The sequence below is a fragment of the Lampetra planeri genome, chromosome 56 (genome assembly GCF_965212315.1).
Source record: "Lampetra planeri chromosome 56, kcLamPlan1.2.h2, whole genome shotgun sequence".
Lineage (NCBI taxonomy): Eukaryota > Metazoa > Chordata > Hyperoartia > Petromyzontiformes > Petromyzontidae > Lampetra > Lampetra planeri.
The window spans coordinates 3,240,898-3,262,974 of NC_136162.1; the positions used below are offsets into that span (position 1 = coordinate 3,240,898).

General features: G+C 52.0%; 1 protein-coding gene across 1 annotated transcript in view; it reads right to left on the minus strand.

Annotated features, from left to right (window-relative positions):
• Positions 1-22,077, minus strand: part of LOC144735692 (uncharacterized) — a 99,855-nt gene that overhangs the window by 35,941 nt on the left and 41,837 nt on the right. The window contains exons 5-23 of the mRNA XM_078618170.1: positions 20,272-20,316; positions 19,273-19,335; positions 18,282-18,335; positions 17,306-17,332; positions 16,421-16,498; positions 14,696-14,758; positions 13,376-13,411; positions 13,156-13,197; positions 12,767-12,865; positions 10,958-11,011; positions 9,540-9,599; positions 9,097-9,141; positions 8,669-8,722; positions 8,296-8,337; positions 6,822-6,921; positions 5,885-5,920; positions 5,042-5,206; positions 4,712-4,810; positions 4,129-4,230 (exon numbers count right to left, since the gene is read on the minus strand). Coding sequence (XP_078474296.1) covers positions 4,129-4,230; positions 4,712-4,810; positions 5,042-5,206; positions 5,885-5,920; positions 6,822-6,921; positions 8,296-8,337; positions 8,669-8,722; positions 9,097-9,141; positions 9,540-9,599; positions 10,958-11,011; positions 12,767-12,865; positions 13,156-13,197; positions 13,376-13,411; positions 14,696-14,758; positions 16,421-16,498; positions 17,306-17,332; positions 18,282-18,335; positions 19,273-19,335; positions 20,272-20,316 — 1,264 coding nt within the window. The remainder of the gene's footprint in view (positions 1-4,128; positions 4,231-4,711; positions 4,811-5,041; positions 5,207-5,884; positions 5,921-6,821; positions 6,922-8,295; positions 8,338-8,668; positions 8,723-9,096; positions 9,142-9,539; positions 9,600-10,957; positions 11,012-12,766; positions 12,866-13,155; positions 13,198-13,375; positions 13,412-14,695; positions 14,759-16,420; positions 16,499-17,305; positions 17,333-18,281; positions 18,336-19,272; positions 19,336-20,271; positions 20,317-22,077) is intronic.

The window sequence follows — 22,077 nt, forward strand, 5'->3', positions numbered from 1 at the left end:
CAATGCGTCAAGGGAGTCGTCCATACGCGGCAGGGGGTACGCATCTGCCACCGATATCTTATTCAATTTCCGGAAATCGACACAAAATCGCAAGTTGCCATCCTTTTTCTTAACCAAGACCACAGGAGCGCCCCATGGGCTGTTAGATGGCGATATAATGTCCGCAGCCAACATGTCTTCCACCGCCCCCCGAACGTGTTCTCGCTCCGCTGGACTCATCCGATGCGAATTTAACCGAATAGGGGCAGCGTCGCCCGTCTCAATGTGATGGGAAAGCAACGATGTGCGTCCCAAATCCAAATCGTCGGAGCTGAACACATCCGAATACGTCAGCAACAATTTACGCAGCGCATCACGTTGCCCCACGTACAGGGAAGAATTTTCGTCACATAAGGTAGCGATCCAACGATTATCCGAACCCCTTGGCTCGGAAACACCAGCGACCACTCCCCGGCGATGCGGACAATCGTGCGTCGCAAACGCCATAGTGGCATGTGCCACAACCGTACCGGCCGGAACACGGATTTTTTCCACCCCCGCATTAAGCACCTGTAAAACCGGTAATTGATCCGGCCGGACGATGGTCTGTGCCCCAACTAACGCCAATCCCGTTGTTATCGTGGCGGATGGTGACAACAAGACCCCTAATGCTCCTAGCCGATTGGGCAGGGGCTTCCGATACCGCAAGGGTATAAGCATCTGTGAACCAGGTGGGATGTCCACAGATGCGACGGACAGCGCCTGCACCTGTACGGCCGAAGCAGGTCGCCCCCAGGGCGACGGCAGAAACGAGATTCGATGGCCCCCCGGCAATTCAATACAATTCTCATTGATTTTAATCAAAATGGGCATCTTAGCCAAAAAATCCGTGCCTAGTAAGCAAGGAACCGCCAAAGATCTCGATATTAACACAACGCCCGAAGCCGACACATCCCCTATAGATATCTTAGCATCCACCTGGCCCACGATACCCATACTACCCCCGTTCGCAGCGACGCAAGACCCATAAACCGGACGCACAGCCCCCGGCGGAATGCCCAACAGATGGAAAATGACATCCGATATAATAGTCGCAGACGCTCCCGAGTCGACCAAAATGCGCACGTCCACACCTTGTATAGACCCCGGTACAGTGGACGAACCCGTAGAGGCCGCGACAACTCTCCGTGCCAATTTGCGCCACTGCGTAACTGAATGACAAGGCCCCGTCGATGGCCTTTCTTTAACAACAACAATAGGATCGCGCAACAAAGGTGGTGGGTGAGGTGTAAAGCCTTGCCGAGTGTCTGGTGCGTGCCGACATGCCTGTTTCGGAGGTTCCTTGGTCGGCTTGTCCGGTGTTGTGGGCTCCTGCTGCGGCGGACCCGGGAAGCGGGCCCAGCAATCTTTGGCATAATGGCCCCTACGGCCGCAGCGGAAGCAATCGGCCTCGTTGCGCCGAAGCGCAGGTCTTGCATCCCGGCGGCCCCGTCCCGATGGCGTAGCGCGCGGCCCCGGCTTTCCGCGTCCCGACCATGGAGAGGAGGCGGCCGTCAGCTCCTGTGGACCCCGCTCATCCGGCACATAGATCGCCCTTGTGGGGTCCCACCCCATCGCGCCTCCTTCCTTGACGGGCCCACCCGTCCATGCCGCCACTTGCTTCCAGCGACGGAGATTAAACTGCGCATCCAGACACTTTGCTGCCGCCCGGGACGTGAGCTTCTCATGCCCACACACAGGCATGGGGATCCCCAGATCCCGAGACAGCTCCAGCATTTTTCCCAATATGAGAGGCTCGAGCAGATCCTGTGGCGTGTCAGGATATGCTGCCATGGCCAGCTCCAACACCGCACCCCTGAACGCCACGGGCGATTCTTCGGGTGCTCGTTGTCGTTGAGCGAATCGCCGATGCGCGTCGTCAGGTGGCTCATAGGCGTCGGCCATTTCCTCAAAAACTCCACATAAAGTCTTCTTCTTATCGGCCGTTATGGAACGGAAAAATCGAACAGATTCGTCGTCCAGTAGAGTCGGCAACACTTCCAAGGCCTCCGCATCGGTCCATCTTGCTGAACGAACCGCCGCCAAAAATCGGCAGGCGAAAGCGCTCCAATCGCCCCCGATAGAGAATTCCTTAACTGTAGTAAGGTGGCGATTCCGACTCCTCTTTACGCCGTCTTCCAATGATGGTTGTTCTGGAGGCAAATTCAAAATGGCGTCGGCCCGCGGCGTGGCCAAGATGGCGGTTTGGCGCCGCGGAGCGCGCAAGATGGCGTCTTCTTGCCGCGTGGCCAATGGCGGCGGCAGGGCAGGCAACGTGGCGGCCCGTGGAGCACCTTCTCGTTCCATCGTCGTCCTTGGCGTAACGAGGTGACATAGATGCGCCAGGACGTCCTTGAGTGTCTCCAGTTGTTCTGCCACCTGTTGCCATCTTTGCTCAGCGTCCGATGTTGTTGACGGACCCGCCATCGCGCCGACATCTTCCACGCCCGTCCCCGTGCTCGCCTCAGCAGGGCTCTCCTCCACCACCCCAGCAGAATCCGTGGTCGGAGGGAATTCGTCGTCGTCGGACGAAGAAGCCGATGCTGGCGCCGGGGGAATTTTCTTCCTTACTTGCTTAGACATGCCGTTTCACTTCTGACCCCAGTGTAATAAAAGACTTGACCACGATCTCTGGCTCAGTGTCCTTTATTCGGTCCGTACTGCGTTCCCACATGGCTGTCTCTCTTATTCTCTCTGTGCTGGTTCCGATGTCACTCCAGTCCACATCAGCAGCCCCGCTGCTGTTCTTGTCGCTCTTGCAGCCCCACAGCAGCTCCGCTGAGAGTACAGCAGCTCCGCTGCTGTACTCTCACACAGCTCCCTTGGCTGTTCCTGCTGCAGCTCTGACAGCCCCGTGCTGTCTCGCCTTCTCGTCGCTCCTGCGACTCTTGGCAGCCACCCCGCTGCCCCTCACACACAGCCTTACTGCCTATTTCTATCTGCAGCTTTACACCTCCCAGTAGCTCCCTACTGTTCCCAGGGTTGGCTCCCGCTTCTGACGGTGCCCCCTCGGCTCGTACGCCCGCGTGGCCCCACACCTTTCCATTCACACCCCGACTGCCCTCTCTTTCCGGTTTACCCGCTTAAGGACCCCCTACCTTTCACCCACGTCACCTGGCTCCGCCTCCTCGTGACGTCACATCCGGAAGGTCGCTTTCGCCCGCATTACAGAATGAACGACGCAGGTACGAGAAGCCGGGAAAGAGAGCGAATTAAATTTGAACGATTGTCTCCAACTGGGAGAATACAACACGTGCCGCCTGCTGCACGCTAGACGTCAACGGTGACCTCTCCACTCCACCAAAGTGGTTCACCATAAGTCTTTCAAAAACCCGCTCCGCTAACAAGTTTCTCAACCCCCTTCCCACAAACACCCACATTGTGCACATTGTCACTGTTAACTGAATCGCGGTTAAGTTCGAGGAGTCGGGTCTTCATCTTGCTGTAAAAATTGTGGGCTTTTTTGTCAAAATGACAAACAAAATGCGTCGATCCGCCTAATTCGTACTCAATCGATGAAGCTTTGAAACTCGCTCCCCACCCCTTGTTGCGATTGCAATTTGCAGATTTCTCCAAAAATAAAATCAATCTAGAACTTGACACTGACGGATCTGCACCGCTGACTTCGATTCGGCCGACTCGGCCGGGTTTGGAACCTTTGACGGGCGCTTCCAATAGGCAAAGTCTATTGATGTTGATGGCAAAAAGTGGATGCAACCGGGAGCGTCTGATGGACAGTTCCAGAGTAATATCATGGACGGAGAGAAACGGCAGGAAGGCCAGGACCGATCGCCGACAACTTTGAGAAGGGACATCGTACAGGGAGGGATGCAAGATCGCGCGTCTTGTACACACGTGACGTGGTTAACGAGTCGATAGTCATCTCACGGCCGCACCGCAATATCGATCATCCTCCTGCTGTATCTACACTCGGGGGGGGGAGGGGGGAACTCAAATTTGTCCCCTCGCAGACTGGACTTGCACCTACCACGGACATCGCCGGCACGCCTGACTTGACCACCTTGTGCACTGTGAATGGTTGCGATTCCCGGATATAGATTTGTGAACGTGGTGCTGTGTCGGGGCTGCGTCATGGTGCCATCATCTCACCTTGCTGACCGGGGGCCCCCGGTGGTCCTTGAGGTCCCGGCACGCCCGGCAAAGTCCTCACCGGCACTTGACCGCACGACCGGCACGTGTCCCCCTTGTCCCCTGCGCAGGCAGCATCCACCGCGTCGACAGTCAGTTCACTCATTCGATGAACGAACGAATGATTGAACCGTGAGATCTCTCGTTCAATGTTTGGCTGAAGGTGCCACTTGAAGGTGCCACTATAATGTTTTCATTGACACCTGGGAAACTGCACGAGGACACTTGGGTACTACAGTGAAACGCCTGTTACCCACCCTCCTATCGTCCACTCTTCCTATCATCCATACACCCGTACCGATTCACGGATAATCGTATGATGCCGTGTGTATAGATCGCCACTGGAGAGAAAGAAAGAAGGCGGTCAGGCGTGGTGCTGGCCACCCACCCTGAGCCAGCCTTCGTAGGTGCTCACCATCAGCACTTGCCCCAATGGTCTGTAAAGACTAGACGGGGATAACTTTGTTCTTGACGTCATGAGTTTACGTTAGAATTCAAGGTGAGACCTGGTGTGACGCCACCCACGCGGTGAGGCCGCGCGTACCTTTGGTGCCGGCGATGCCAGGAGTGCCAGGAAGCCCCGCTTGTCCCGGAGGCCCAGGGATACCTCTGCCAGTGCTGCCAAAGTCCAGGGGCACCGTAGCTGTGGATTACAGGATGAGGGAAAGGTCACGTGCGAGCGGTGGGTGCAGTGGTTAGCGCACTGCACCACGATTTGTTGGATTTAATACAAATGTCAGGAACGCATCCTGAGTACAAACACGCGTGCTGTACACATGCACACGCGTGTTGTACACATGCACACGGGCGCTCTCTCTCTCTCTTCTGCCGGCAGCAATGCCCACGTCACTGGCAGCAGTGCTGCTCCACGTACCAGGAGGCCCGGGTGGTCCGGGGATACCCGGATTGCCGGGGCGACCTGGCTGTCCATCCACTCCCCTGGCTCCAGGGATGATGGGGCCTGGGTCTCCTGGAAGGCCTTTGTCCCCTCTAGTCCCGGGTTGGCCTGGGATGCCTGGAGAGCCCTTGGACGATGGGCCTGTAGGAGCGCCACAGCCATCGACTCAAACGCCATCCACGAACACAACATCCCACCGATCATCTCGTCATCCTATCAGTCATCTCGTCATCACATCAGACATCTCGTCATCACATCAGTCATCTCGTCATCACATCATCACATCAGTCATCTCGTCTTCTGGTCTAACACCGTTTGAGACTAGGCTCGAAAGAAAGCTGTCTCTGGTGTGGACCAATCAGTTTGAAAGACAATGCATATATTAGCAGAGTATGTTTTTTGTTTGCATTCTGACCACTAGTATTGTGGTTAATGCAGACATGATTCCTTGTAGAAGGTTTTAGTTTGGTGTTTTAACATCTTAACACTTGCTTTGTTGCCAGAAAAAATGGGAAACCTATTCCCATCTCGTCATCCCATTCGTCATCTCGTCATCCCATCAGTCATCTCGTCAGCCCATCAGTCATCTTGTCATCTGCTCCTGCCTACATGACCTGAATCTGCACAATCTTGTCAGATCTCGAAAGCCAATCAGTGTTGAGCCTGGTGAGGTCTCTAGATGGGCTGTGAGGTGGCCAGGAAACAGACGGCAGTACAGAAACTCAATTCTCTGTGTATATCTTCTCCAAGCACACCGGCTTTCACCCACACTCAAAGCACTCCTTTAATTATGAGATCACGGCCACGCGACTTTCTTACCCGGAGGTCCAGGCGTGCCCTGGAGACCGTGGGGACCTGCAGGTTAGAGCAGAGTGTGACGTGACAAACCCACAGTGAACACGTTCACACAACCTCCACACAGCAATACTTACACACAGCCTCTACACAGTGATACTTACACACAACCTCTACGCAGTGATACTTACACACAAACTCTACACAGCGATACTTACACACAACCTCTACACAGTGATACTTACACACAGCCTCTACACAGCAATACTTACACACAGCCTCTACACAGCAATACTTACACACAGCCTCTACACAGTGATACTTACACACAGCATTAAGCTAACAATTGTCCAAGTTCTGCGGCCCTTTATATGTTCAGGTATTATCGGTCAATTTAAGGGGGAGGCGGGGGCGATGTTGCTTTGTGGCTTCACCCGATTCGGTAATTTGCGAGAGAAAAAAACACGGCTTATTTGGATCACGACGCCGGATACAAGGGGGTGCCGCCTTTAGTAACGAGATCCACTGCAAAGCGGACGGAGCATCGTTTTTTTTGGTGAATGTGGCACATTAGGAATGGACCACTCTTTTAATAAGTCCTCATGTGCTGTGCAGTTCATCAATGCACGTGTGTACATCAGCATGTGATGACCGATTTGGGCCTGTGGGGGGGGGGGGCTGGCAGGGTTAAAGATTAACCGGACGTGTACACCAGCCACGTGGTTAATGGCGACTCGGTGAAGATTTCTGCGTGTGATACACGTGCTGTTGCATTCTACAGATTAACCACAATAAATGTGTTTGCCCTCGAATTGGAGCACCTGCCCAACGTCCTTCATTTCGAGTGTGCAACATGAAGACACACTCCGTGGCGTTAACCGGGACGGCCACCGAGCTCGTAAACCCGCGGTGGACCTCTGCGACAAAACACGGTAAACCGCTCGGCCGTTTGACCGCTTACCGGGAAACCCACGCTCCCCTTTGTCCCCGGGGGGTCCCGGGAATCCAATGTCCCCTTTCTGGGCGGTGGCGACGTCACTGCTGCCGGTGACTGAGACCACCTGCGGAAGCGGGCCACAGACGGGGAGCGCTTCGTTCTCACAGCCGCGGGAACTGCGAGCGCGGAAGCTCGGGTCCAAGCTTTGCAGCCACCTTCGGCTCGTGCGACTTTTTCATTTATGTTTCGTCTCCTTTTCCCAGAGCAGGCAGTGCAGAAACATCGATTGTTATCCTGTCATTTTAGCTCAGCTTCTATGCTCCCCTCGCTCCGCCAACCCTCACTGACCAACCAACGTGGTGAAGTGCGGTCTAATAACCTTCCCCTAACTTGCATTGTGTGAGGAGGCCCTCACCCAGCAGTGGATTGACATAACGGCTGTACGTGTGCATTGTGACCCCCCCAAATTATATTCCGATCGTGTTGTTGGCGTCAAGAGGGTCAGATGGCATTCCAAATTGAAACATTTGTGCCAGAGAATGGCCCCGGACGCCAATATCACACAGCTGCTTTTGAAGCCTCTCCCATGGACCTGTTCATTCCAAAGGCCTCCTTGAGCAGCGGCATGCAACGCCATTCGCTTGCATAATTAAATATCCTGACTGGGTTTCAGGCTTCGGGTTCTCCTCTGGGTGTGAGATAAACGGTAGCAAAAGATCGCTCCGTAAACACGATGGGGTTCGTTGGGCGCAGGAGTCAGCAAAACCCATCTCGTGCTGTGAAGGAGGCCCACATGGCAATGAGCCATAAAAAGAATACGTTTAAATATTGACATGTAAACGTGGACTTCTAAGCTTGTTTCATTATATACAAAAAATTTACTTCCTCACTGTTCATTCAACTTTACATCGCCGCATAGCCGACCGTCACATATCCGCCCTGACCAATTAACCACTTACAACCAGACATTGCCGGATTATCCCAGGAGCAACAGTAGCTACAAATGCTACGGGCCCCGCACTTTCAAGGGCCCCGCGCTAAATGATTTCAAGCTATCAATTCCGATTCAGTAATTCTGCACTTGCTCTATTACTGTACTATTATACTGCCTTCAACTTTTATGAACGACTGGGTGTTTAAGGTTAGCGATTACAAGTAAAAAATGTGTGTGTTTTAATATTTACGTGTTTTTTATATATTTAAGGCCCCTTTATAACATATGCTACAGGCCCTGCACTAGTTTAATCCGGCACTGCAACCAGTGGAGTATTTCGTGCACGGTGGGCGTAATGTGGCGGTGTAACCGTGATCGTCTGTGGAGGTTCACGTAGCTGTCCTTGCTTACGCGGCGTTGGACTTCACCTTAGCAGTGGACTTTCAGCCTGCGGTGCGTCACACATCTGGAGCAGACTTCCTGTCTGCCCATTGTACAGCGTAAGAGAAATCGACCGCCCTGTGTGTGTGTGTTCATACGGGTCCGCTGGGGAGAGCCACTCACTTTTCCCGGAGGCCCTGCGATTCCAGCATCTCCCTTCAGACCCTAGAGTAGCACAGACGCACCGTTTAGGCAATGCACGTCCGTGTTTAGCAAACGATATTTTAACAAAATGACGTATATGATATCCTTCGCCCAGAGAAAGCCCACAGGTGTGAGGGGCAACGCTCTATACCATACTCGATGTGGAGGCCACCTTTGCTGTACCGCATGCTCCTCGTGAGTGAGCGTGAGGCTCTTCGATGCCCACGGCAAGGGAGTTTCACATCTGCGTGTGATCCACCAACCCTCGATGCCTCCACAGCGCGGGACTGCAGGCCACGTGCATAGCCACCGCCGCCCGGCGAAATGTGTGAGTGCGATGTGTGGTCAATACCTTTTCGCCATCCAGGCCGTCAATGCCGGGAATCCCTGGGATACCAGGCTCTCCCTGCGTGCCACACGAAGACAAAGATCCCCCTTGTAGCGTTCGACAAGCTGTTGGGGCAAGTGCTGTAAGAGAGCACCTATGAAGGCCGGCACGGCACACGAGGAGGCGGTTGGCTAGCACCGGCCAAATTTGTCTCCTGCGCACTGCACCAGGTGCTCGTTCGAGGCTGAGTCGACCTAGGGGAGGCCCAGGACTGGTTAAGATATTCATTTCTGATATTGCTCGCGAGTGGGAATTGAACTTGTCTCTCCAGGTTAGTAGCGCCGTGCTCTAACTGGAACGCATGCAAACACGTGCACACGTACATAAACAAGAGGCAAAGGTGCAGCACTGCAACTGCTTGCCTACGCCATTGCTGGTGGAGGTGCACTCACATCGATTCCTGGCAGTCCTGAATCCCCATCCTTTCCTGGCTTCCCCTGATCAACGAGGGATGGGAGGAGAGTACAAACACGGTCAAGCATTAGTAAGCAGAATTTGCACAGTAATATTGAGCAACCCTGTGTTCGCCCATCGCACGGAAGTCGCTTAGCGCAGCCAGCGAGCGGTGAGGCAGTGGCCACCAGCTTCACGAGCGGAAGACGAGGGATGCGACTCCAGACCGTGGGATCATATCGCATCAATCTGCCCACCGAGGGCCTGTTGCTGGAGCCACTTAATTTCTCCACTTGGCATCGCAGGAAGCCACCGGAGTGGATCGCCAAACGAGACGACGTCCCATTGTCAGCCTCTCCCGTCGCACGACAGAAGAATGCAAAGCGTTCGAAATCATGTCGTTGACATGAACGAAATAATCTTCACAAAACGGGACTCTCACCCTCTTGCCAGCTTCTCCGAAGTCACCTTTCTCTCCCTTCTGACCAAAGCCCGGTCGTCCCTGTGCAAAGCAGATGGCATTTGTCATGCAGAGGTACTCAGCAGCAGCGTACCCACGTTTTACCGACAGTACACATACCCAGGAACACACGCGTAGTATGTTATGTATACCGGGAATCCTCTACTTAGGAACTTTCAAGTTACGCACTTTCAGAGATACGAACAAACCTGTCCGTATGTCGAGTTGCCTGTTCGGACCGAGAGTCGTAAGTTCGACCGCCGCACAATAGATGGCGGTGCTGGCATCTACATCTGCAGAACATGAAGAACCCTTCACATTTACAGGAGATGATACAACTTTGAAAGCCATTCACTGTGTTTAGTGTACACGCCGTACAACGTGCTTGGAATCGACAGGAGTAAAGTTGGACTTACGAACAAATCGACATACGAACAGACCTCTGGAACATAACTCGTTGGTAAATAGAGGAATCCCTGTATTGAACTTCTTTCGCATCGTACCTAGGCAACTGTGCTCATCCGAGGTGCCAACCGTATGTCTATAGGGCACACGTGTCCCGAACATGTACACACAACAAATACCCGTGTATCCTTTACAGACTTTTGGGGTGAAGTGCTGTTAGCGAGCACCTATGTGGGCCGCCACGGCACACGACGGGGTGGGTGGCCAGCACCACACCCGGCCGCCTTTGTCTCCCCAGTGGCGATGTTTTGCACACCGCACCAGGTACTCGTTTGAGGCTAAGTCGTCCTGGGCGAGGCCCAGGACACAACTGCACACACGCACGTGGAGCACATGCGGTACACACAGTACGCACGAGGTGCACGCAGGGCACAACACACCGCACACATACCAAGTGCTCACACTTAAAGCGCCCAGAGCACGCACGCACACACAGCATATGCAAGTATATGTTAAGTCGGTTTTTTTGTATGTACAGCACTGAGTCCGAATTGTGAACGGCGCAGTATGAATGACAATGGTGGTGATCACAATAATGATTTATTTACCCAGGTAAGCCACGCTAAGTCTGAAGACTATTTTTCAGCATGGTCCTGAGTTTGGATATTTGACCAGATACCAGTTCGAGTTCATGTTTAGCTATGGGAGGAAACCACAGAACACGGAGGAATCCCACGCGGAACAATGGGGAGGAACATCCAAACTCCACACAAAGAGGCACCTGAGTCTGGAATCGAACCCAGGCCCTTCTTGCTGCGAGACGGGAGGGGGTGGGTGCGTGGTGGGGTGGTGCCGGGCGCGGTGTTGGCCACCCACCCCCTCGTGTGCCGTGCACTTGCCCCGACAGTCTGTTCAGGCTATACGGGGGATCTTTGTGTCAGTGTGGAGCCGCACGTGAACATCTGCAGCAGAGTAGCAACAACGTGGTCTCTCACCGGGGGCCCGGGTTGACCGTCGAGGCCTGGTTTGCCTGGCTCGCCCACGTCTCCCTGTGTGGCAAACACACGTGTTCACACGCACGAGCACGCACACACACGCACGCACGCACACACGCGCACATCATCAAAGTCGTCTCTCCCGAGGGTTGGCAGCTCGGCGTGCAGCCAGCATCTTTCCCTTCCTCGTCTCCTTCCGCCAGTCTCGCTGCAGTCGTTGAGCCACGTCCCGGCCGACGTGCCTCTGGCCATCGGCCCATCGCATCCTCGGTCTTCCTCTTCTCTCGCGAGCGCCCGTGTACGGTACCGCACGGTGACCGTTCATTGCAATACGGCGCTCGGTCCACGGGCTGCGCCGCTTATTCACTGCGATCGAGAGCCCTGCATAGCTCTCTTATTATCTGACCCACGACCCCGACACGACCCATGACTGTCTGACCCCACCTGACCCCACATGACCCCACCTGACCCCACATGACCCCACCGGATGCCGCAACCCGCTTCTACACTACCACCATGGCCGTGCCCTGACCCACTTTCATTTGATCAGCAACCCGATATTTTTCACTATTTTTGTATTTGTCTGGATGATGTGTGGTTCTCGCAGCATCGAAGCACGAACTTGCATTACACATATCAAAAAAGTGCTCTGCTCCGAAATACGAAATCTGCTGCTAAACGTTTGACCCCACGTGCCATGCACTACTTAGTCTGCTCAGGATACTTTGTAGCATTGAGCGTAAACCATTGTTTTAAACGAAATTTTTTGGGAAAAAACACCTGTATTGAGTTGTTCCAGTAAAATTCCGACTATACCTTTCGCACTATTATCCTCCACACGGTAACACTTTTACATATGCATGTTGAATTTCGTTTGCACTCTACGTAGCCAACCGTGCTCATCGGAGGTGTGGGATAAGGACAACAAACTAAATAGAAAAAAGCAGTTCTAAAGAAATTAGTTTTCAATCTAGATTATTTAAAAGAGCATATAGGTCCAGTGGCTTCCTAATATCAGAAGGAAGAGCGTTCCAGACGACAGCAGAAGCGCACCTGAAAGCGCGCGATGCGGCAACCATCTTTGTTCGATGGCCACACAAAAACCGCTGCCGCGAGGATGACCGAAGTTTGCGTGGCGATGGTTTATGCTCATCGGAAGACTCACGAACAAAAACACTTCAGTACAAAACTTCAGTGCAATTCAGCGTACAGGCCTAAGCCTCCTCTCTGACTTCTCTGCCACTCCGACTGCGTGCTCCCCTCGGCTCGGAGCACGAGCGAGACGGAGAGTATGTACGCATTCAGAGACTCCGCTGGCCACGCCGTCCAGATCCAGCGCAAAACGTAGCGCCGCCCAATGTCTAGAAAGCTCTCATTGGCAGGTCGGCCCCCGGGGACGCCTCTCTCTGTCACTTCCACGGGAACCTCTACGCCCGCGGGGTCTCGCCAACGATGAACGTGGCCCCACCTCAGCCTAAACCAATTTACGGGTGACCTGCAGTGACCCGTAGTGACCCGACACCGATGCAGGACTCTGCTACGGTCAGCACTGTGAGAAAATCCATTTAGGAAATATATTTTTTGTGAAACAAATTATTATTTTGGCGGCGTTGCTGCGTCGGCAGTGGCGGCCAAGCACATTTAGAACAAACAAAAAACAACTCAACACATTCGTCAATAACACTGTGGCCTTCAAAGAAAAACATATATATGTAATAGGCGACGTTTTGGGCAATCGCCCTTCTTCATAGCACGTATATCCACGTTTTTGTGAAGGTGATTAAGGTTCCCACCCAAAGCGACGCTTACCGTCTGCCCCTTCTGGAAGCCGTCAGTGATGTCGACGATGCCCTGCTGCTCACGGATGTGGCCGGGAGGCCCCGGCGGACCCTGCAGCCCTGACTCCCCCTGCGCGCACACAATAAAAATCCCCCATACAGCCTTTACAAAATGTTGGGGGCAAGTGCTGTTAGCGAGCACCTATGAAAGCCGGGGGTGGATGTGCCCAGAAATACACCCAGCCGCCTCTGTCTCCTCAGCGCTGACGATGGCAGGGACTCCCGGTGGGCCTATCTCTCACTGCGCTCGTTGAGCCGCTCACCTCCACCTGCTCCTCAACCCTCACCATGCACAACCCCAACGCTTGGCGTGGTTACGGGCGAGTGGCAGGTGTACATACGGAAAAGCGTCAGACTCACCTTATCTCCTTTGGGGCCTTGGAAGTTGAGTCCCATGTGTCCCTGTAGGCCACAGAGACGCGCAGAGTTAATGCTGGGTCGGTGGGTCGGTGGGTGCGGAGGGGAGGGACGGTGGGTGGGTGGACGAGTTGGGTGCCGTGACACCATTACGGCAGCTGTGGGTAATGCCCTCCACTGAGATGGGTCACGGATAACCTGGTTGTGCAGGATGTGAACTCACCTTGGGTCCTGGAGGCCCAGGCTGGCCTGACGGACCCTGGTAAAAGCAAAAAAAATAGCAAAACAGAAAATCAACGGAGGGTTTGCACAGCTCCAAAGCTCTGATTGTGGTGGTGAGGATAACATTTGATTTTCTCCCTTTTGCATTGAGATAAATTATTTCACTGGCCTGGTTTCGTTTATTAGTCGATGCCACAACTATAAACAAATAAAATCGTCAATTTGACGACTTATAGCACAAGGTTATCACCAAGGCACTATGTTCCCCAGACAAGTGCAGTCCGTGGTAGTTTCAGAGTCGAGGGCGGTAATTTGTGAGTAGTCTTCAAATGCGGAAAACTTGAACGGTGAAGCCGGCAAACATAACGGCCTATTCTTTTTCACGTAACGTCAGGGGATCTTTAACATCGACAGCCCGTATCTTCCGTTAACACTCCCGCAGTATTATGCAGGGTGGCCGCTGGGCTCAAACCACAAACCTCTGCAACGAAGCAGCAAACCTCGGCATCGTCTCTGCGGTTTGAATTAAAAAGTTCATTACGCGAAACAGCTAAAATCAAGCGATGAAACCTGCGATTTTTGTCAGAAGATATTAGCGTAACAAAGATATTAGATATTTCTTGTCCTTCCTCCACACCTCCGATTAGCACAGTTGGCTGCGTACGGTGCGAAAGAAGTTAAACCTATGATAATTGGTTTTTTACCCTTTTATCTGGCAACAAAACTGACACTTTTTTTTACAAGGAGTCATGTTTGCATAGACCACAATACCTGTAGTCGTAATGCAAAAAAAACATAACTCTGATAATGTATGCACTGTCCTTGAAGTTGATTGGTCCACACCGGAGACAGCTTTCCTTAGAGCCTAGTCTCACATGGTGTTGGACCAGATAACGCCAAAAGTTTAACGTAAATACAGTAACATGCATTCAACGTACAGAGCCACCTTACACTCAAACAGTTCTGAGCATCGTCAGGCAGCGAGCTCAGGAATCGAGCTGAAAGAAACCCGCGTTCTAAATTCACCGCAACTTATCATTATTTTGTGTTGTTATTATGCATTCCACAGCCGTGCTATTTCACGCTGGCTTATATCATACATGCTTACGCACGTACGTTCCTCCGATGTAATTCATGGTCACAAATTAAATTAAAGAATCGATTTTTTTTTACAAGAGTATACGAGCAGGTCCACGTGTATAGACCCAGCGTTTACATGACCTGATTCCACACGGCACGTATACTGCATTGATATGAATCGATTCATGCACAACGTGATTGCTGGCATTGTGAGCATCAGAGTGAACGTGAATCGACGTACTGGAAATCCGGGAGCGCCTGGGGGCCCGATGGGGCCTGGCAGCCCTGCGCCTCCAGGATAGCCCTGTGAAGAAAGAGTGACCCAGACGAGAAGAGGGGCACGTTGTGGAGACACGGAGACAGAGAGGAGAGAGATTAGAGAGTGCGGCCGACACAGAGAGAGGCAAAGAGAGAGAGAGAGAGAGTGGTGTGGAGAGAAATACATCATGTTATACTGGTAGGAACCGCCAGGTTACATCAGCCCACTGGGGATTCTTGCGTCCGTCGTGCATCCAAAAATGGGAGGGGTGGGGCTGGGTGGAGAGGGGAGGGTGGGGAGGGGCTGGGTGGGGAGGGAGGGGCTGGGTGGGGAGGGGAGGGTGGGGAGGGGCTGGGTGGGGAGGGTGGGGCTGGGTGGGGAGAGGCTGGTCACGCCGTGGTGCCCTTATAAAACTCAACGTTTACCGGCTTGTGCCCGCCCTCACAGTCGGGCATATTTGCGGAATACACCACGCCGCCGTTAACCCTGGCCATTGACCGAGCAACCCAACGTTCCTACCAGCTCCCTCCGCAGGAATGTGTTTATTATGAGTGTTTACCCAGGATAGCCTTACTGAATCTCAGTGCTCTTTTTCACGAGGGTTGTGCCAGGTGTGTTATGCAGCTGGGGGTGATGCTGCTGTGTGTGTGTGATACCAAGCCAGTAGTCTGCAGGTCGTGTTTCAGCACTGGCATGTTTTGGCTGAAAACAGTGACATTGGGGGGTTTGGTATTTTTTTTAGCTCTGGCAAGAAACCAGAGAATCTGAAGGAAGCCAATACAGAACGGGGTGGAGGAACATACAAACTCCACACACAGAGAGGCGCCTGATTCTGGAATCGAACCCAGGTCCTGTCTTGCTGTGAGGCACGAGGGTGACCACTACAACCACCCTGCCATAGACGAGGTTGGTTTAATTTGAGCTCAATGCAAGTTGCCTTCACGAGTATACCAAGTGAGGTACATGAGGTTAGCATCGCCACCTCCGAGGTACAGAAGCTGGATAGCTCAATGGGCTTTGCTCGGGTAATGAACGTCTGACTTCTGATTGCCCGATAACACCTTTATATATAGAGGATCGCAGAGCTTTAAAGAGGTGGGGTATTTGGCGCCAGCTCAGCTCGTGGCTGCCTTTCCTCGTGGTCCCGCCTGTCATCTCGTTCTCTCTCTTCCAGAGCGAGTGAACGCCGTGCGGTGGCAGCGCGTTACGAGTTGCAATTATTCAACTGCACACGAAAAAATTAACTCCACCATCCGCCACGGGGTGTGAACAATTGTGGGCGGGTTTCCTCGAGAGCTGGGATTTCCACCCCCTCTGAAATGGAATATATTTCACAGACAGAATCCAAGGCTGATAAAGGATTTCTGACGGTTCGATAGGGCCGAACTACAAATCGTTTAAATAAATCTATTTTATTTGATTTAAAGCTTTCGTGACTGCAGGGATTCATCTTCTTGGTTATTTCGGTAAAGTCACGTAGAAGGGAAGTAATAAAATAATAAAAATAAAACATAATACAATTATTCTCACGACGTTTCGGCCACAACGCAAGCAGCCGTCCTCAGGTGAAAACCAGGTCCGTCGAGGCGACAGAGTCTGAATCTATTTTAAGCTCAGAACTGAGCCAGCTTTGCATGGGGTTCGATGGCTGCGTTGCTGTGATGCATGGCAAAGTGTGTGTGTGTGTGCGTGAATGTTGGGCCTCACGGCGTTTCCTGGGAGGCCTGGGAGGCCTGAGTCGCCCTTTTGTCCCGGGAACGCAGGAAGAAAATCTCCGGGGTCGCCCTGTGAAGGTGGCACAACGCGCGTCACAACGACAACAAGAGTCTCATTGGCCACTGGGCGCCTGTGACGTCACCCCGACGCCTCCGCCAGGCGAGGTGCACTTTGAGGCCACGTGAAGTGTCGACGGGCCGCTGACGGGAGGGTCACGAGACAGCCCCAGGTCACGTGGGTTGACTGAGATGACTGGCAGATGCTTAAGATCGCATTCAACTAATAAAACATAAATGGTGTGCAGGCCAATCAGTTTCAAAGGCAATGCGCACATTATTAGAGCATGTTTGTTAATGTTCACCACAAGAATATGTGGTTAAAACAGACTTGCTTCATTGCAAAAAGTATCTATTTGGTGTTTAAACATCTTAACACCTGTTTTATTGCCAGAAAGGGTAAAACTAATTTTTTTATACTTTGATACTGGCAAAAAGGTCCCATAATAAAATATTATAAAACGTGGTATATTTTTTTAATATTTTAGCAAACCAGGCTTGAGAGTTTTATTCTGGAATGCACTTCACGTGGCGGCAAGCAACTGCGATTCTGAGATGTGAGCAACCTACCTCTGGGCACAGTCAATGGGCAGCGAAGCAAAGATACAAAACAACTCCATTACACAGCGACAGAGAGCAGCATGTTGGAGTGTACACACACACAACACTCTCTCAACACAGTGTACACACACACACAACACTCTCTCATCACAATGTATACACACACACACAACACTCTCTCATCACAATGTATACACACACACACAACACGCATGTCAGGACGTCACGATGTCCCGTGTGGAGCACATCGCCAACGAACCTTTAATCCAGGCAATCCAGGAATTCCCTGCGGAGACAAATTGACCACACGTGTTATTTGCAGCCATTTTCCAGCCTTAAGCAAAGTGGAATAAAGAGTGTATATTTACACACATATAGATATACATTTCTGTGCATATATGCAGGGTGCTTCAAATAAATGTTGTCCCTTATGGGACTATCTTTTTTTATGAAAAAACAACGGATAAGAATACACTGTAACATGATAACAAATGTATGTTATCATGAGGCCTCCTTTGCCAGTACCAAAAGGTGCGCCTTTTGGCGTCATCTGGTCCAACACCATATGAGACTAGGCTCTAAGAAAAGCTGTCTCTGGTGTGGACCAATCAGTTTCAAGGACAATGCATAAATTATCAGAGTATTGTTTTTTGTTTGCATTTGACTGCAAGTATTGTGGTTAATGTTAACATGATTCCTTGCAAACGGTGTCAGTTTTGTTGCCAGAAAAAAGGGGAAAACCCCTAATTATTATAAATGTATGTGAATAGCTTTAAGAAGTCAAAGCGTCTCTACGTGTTCGCCATCGTTGTCAACGCGTTGCCTAGAATCTTCTCCAGGTGGTCTCCAGAGCTCAGAGGCAGCACATTTCTCGTGGTGTTGTTGCAAATTCTTAAAAGTGTGAACATTTTTTTTAAGCATCCTGTATTTATATTTTTTAAAATGTCTTGTGCATCAGGAATGCCACACTCAGTCCGAAGACTCTTGATGAGAAGGGTCCTGCTGCATTTGGATATTTGACCAACACCAACCCCGCTGTGTAAGTTTGTAGCTCAGGGAAGGAGGCCAGAGAACACGGAGGAAACTCGTGCGAAACGGGTGGTGGTGGTAGGTGCGTTTGAGAAATCGAACCCAGGCCTTTCCATCTCCGCGGCACACACTTGACCACTGTGCTACCCTGCTGCCCAGTGGATGATGATGATGATGACGACGACGATGACGATCCTGTCACTCACCCGAGGTCCCATTAACCCAGGCACTCCGTCGTTACCAGGCAGCCCAACGTCTCCCTAAAGACAGCCGGACACGACAAGTGGTAAGCACGTGCACCACATGCAAAACAAAGACAAAGATCCCCCCCGCATTGCCTGAACAGACTGTTGGGGCGAATCCTGTTCGCGAATAGCACCTATGAAGGCCTACACGGCACACGAGGAGTTGGGTGGCCAGCACCGCGCCCGGCCACCTTTGTCTCCCCAGTGGTGATGTTTACACATGGCACCGGGTACGCATTTGAGGCTGAGTCGACCTAGGGGAAGCCCAGGACCGGTCCAGATAATCGTCACCGGTGTTGGCCGTGAGCGGTAATCGAACTCGGGTTGCCAGGTTCGTAGCGTGGCGCAGCGCTAACCGCGACGCCAATACCGCTCCCGGTCCGAACACACCGGCTGGAAGCACGTGCAAGCCACCACCACGCAGAGGCTGCCAGTATGCATAGCTGTTGTCGCCTGATGTTGCTGAGAGTTATTGCTGCCAGAACGTCAAGTTGCTGTCACGCACAGACGTTAGCCCGCACGCCGATCAACGCACGTAGCCGTGAACGCACGGCTGCTTGGCTCGCGAGCAAAAATGCGCACAAATATAAATAAACCCCCACCCCCCCCCCCCCACCATGTAGCCATGCAGACTGTTGGAAGGCTACTGAGGCCAGCCATCAGCAGTGAGCGTGAACCACAACCAGCCCACCTTTGTCTCGCCAGTACTAACGTTCACACACCACACCTGGTACTCATTTACGGCTGAACCGACTGAAGCAAAGCCAAGGACCGCTTCAAATATTTGCCACGGATTCTGGCCGTGAGCCAGAATCGAACTCAGGCCACCGGGTTCTTGGCGCAGGGCGCTCACCGCTGCACTACCGCTCCCGCTATTCACACGGACACTCGGTTGGCTGCACTCAGCACTCTGCACCACCCTCTCTCTCTCTCTCTGTGCAGCTCCACACACCTTGGTCCCATTGCATCCTGGGATCCCGGAAGGCCCCATGGGGCCGTCTTGTCCATTGAGGCCCTGCCGGGTGGAAAATCGGTTTTGGGTTAGGGGCACAGGAAATGCCCCGGCAAAGGTAATTTCCAACATTGCGTTTTTAATTGGAGATGTCCGTGCGTCAGTTGGTACATCGCGCGGTACACCGTGAACACACATCAGAGATCATTGCTCCTGCACATGAACCTATTGCAGTCCAGACTTATGGATGTTACCATACTGTACTGAGTGTAATTATTAATGCCTCTTTTCGTAGTTTGATGTTCATTCTATCGACAGTGCGAACATAGTTGTCATTCATAACAACTTTTTCTCTTGCAATTAACTGTACTTTGTGAGTGAAGTTTAGATGTTTTTAATGTACAATACAGTGCTTTGAGATATTTATAAATGAAAGGCCCTTTATAAAATAAAGTTAAAAATTATTGTTATTATAACCAGGGTTTCATTTAAGCCTGATCTGTCCAGGGCAGTAAACCGGCAAGGAATATTTCCACGCCCGGCAAACCACATCCAGTACACTGCTCGCCATGGCTGGTTGTGGGCTACTGATCGTGGTGCCATCACCCGGACATTTACCGACGCGAAGGCAAATATTTGGTAGAGAAATGAAGCCTCTGCTCATAACTCACCCAGTAGATTCCCATCCTTAGCCACTCCCCAGACTAATCACACTTCACCAAACTACGGGGGGCGTCAAGAGGTAATGGGTTCAGCGCCCTCCCTCCCGAACCAGTTGACCCTGGAGCCAATTGATATCAACTCTTCGCAGCTCTTCACTTTGAACCTCAATGCGGCATGCCTTTCCTTTCACTTCAAGAGGCGAGGTGAAAACAAGACACGTTCACAAGATGAGGCGGTGCGACGCGATGTGCAATGTGTGTGATGTGCGGTGGAACGAGCACGGGCACGATGAGGTGTGGTGAGGTGTGATGATGTGCGGTGCGATGTGGCACTCACCGGCATGCCTGGCGTCCCTGGAAACCCTGGGGTTCCTGGTGTCCCCTGTGTGGCAAAAGAATGGAGTCAGAGTTTGCGCACACACATATGTGCGTACAAAGACAAAGATCCCCCATATAGCCTTAACAGATTGTAGGGGCAAGTGCTGTTAGCGAGTACCTATGCACACACATGCGCACACAAACGCAAGCATGCGCACACATCTCGCCAGTGCCACACCTGCTCCCGACAAAGAGATGACAGCCTCTCCTCCCTCGTGAGCTTTCAGACTTTCCATGCAGCCAGCTCAAGAAATGTTCAGTTTTATATTGAGTCGTTCATGCAAATGGCATTTCACAATCGCTGAGGAACCACAGGCAGTCTGTATGGCAGCCAGGCGGTGAGCCAGCTCCAACAACTGCCCAAGTTCTGAAGTCCTTGACATATATATCTCAAGATGTTTTCAGCCAATCAATGGGTGTTTACACGTGTGGGAGAAAACCGCAGTGCCTGGAGGAAACCCACGGGCGACGCAAGGATTTTAACGGTTGACCTGCACGGGGAGGATATGGGCTCGCGTCGGGGCCTGCGTTTCATTTGCTCCATTTTTTTAAAAACACATTTGGCTTGGTTATGACATGCCGTGTCGTGTCAAGGCGAGCGGAAACCAGACGCGCCTGGTAATGGGATGCACGCGGCGCAAATCTACAAACATAATTACGCTTGGGAACAGCGTACGGAGACGTGGCAGCCGCTCGTCATAAACAAGGGCGGACGACCGCCCGCCTGCCCGCCTGCCCGCCTGCCTGCCCGCCTGCCCGCCTGCCCGGCCGGCCTCTGCTGCTGCTGCCCTGCCCGCTCGCTTGTGGCTCCTTCTCCACGCGCCCGCGAGTTGCCCTCGCTGGCTCTTCGCGAAGCGAGCCGGATACTGTGCGGTGCCGCGTGTTACGAGTTGAAATTACTTTCATTCCTATTATCGGTAATAACGGCCATCGTTGCGCGTAAGGAGACGATACGGAAAATAATAATGTATAGTCCTTTGTTAATCCACTCATTGAAAACTCGTTTCTTTAGAACTGTTTTTTGTGTTTAGTTTGTTGTCCTTACCCCACACCTCAGATTAGCGTGATTTGCTACGTACGGCGTGAAAGAGGTTCAACCCACACACGCGCGCGGATGGGTGGAGGCCTACGCATACCGTGTCGTTCAGCGACTGTCTGATCACAACTGTGTGGTCATTTTCCCAACATTGCAATCGTGGAGAAGTGGGCTAGTCATTAAGCCCCCGGGTAATGGGATGGAAACGGTAATGAGATGACTATGTTGATGTGTGCATTATGGTAATGGGTTGAATATGTTAACTGGATGAATATGGATATGGAATGCATATGGACATGTGATGAATATGGAACTGGGATGAATACGGCGTGTAACTCCCCTTATCCGCGAAAAACAACTCCAGATAACAGGGAGCCGTTATGCAAAGCGGGATGGCAAAATAACTGGGGATAATCAGAGATAATGGTAATCATAGGGCTGGAGCTAGTAAGAGATTTCTTTGACCCTATAATAGAGTCGAATGAGAAGATTTATCCTGTAGTGTTAATTTTTTGTGAAAATGTTTGTATTTTACCAGGTAAAGCCTACTGAGCTACGTAGCTCTTTTTCAGAAGTGACCAGGACACAAATGAGAGCTCAACGAAGTGGCTTATCACGTGGCAATTTATAGAAGCAAAATACTCTATATGTGTAGTTTGGTGAGTGACAATCACCCCGACATATGCATGTTTCAAAAATGTGGAAGGGGACATAGCAGAGGACCGGGAG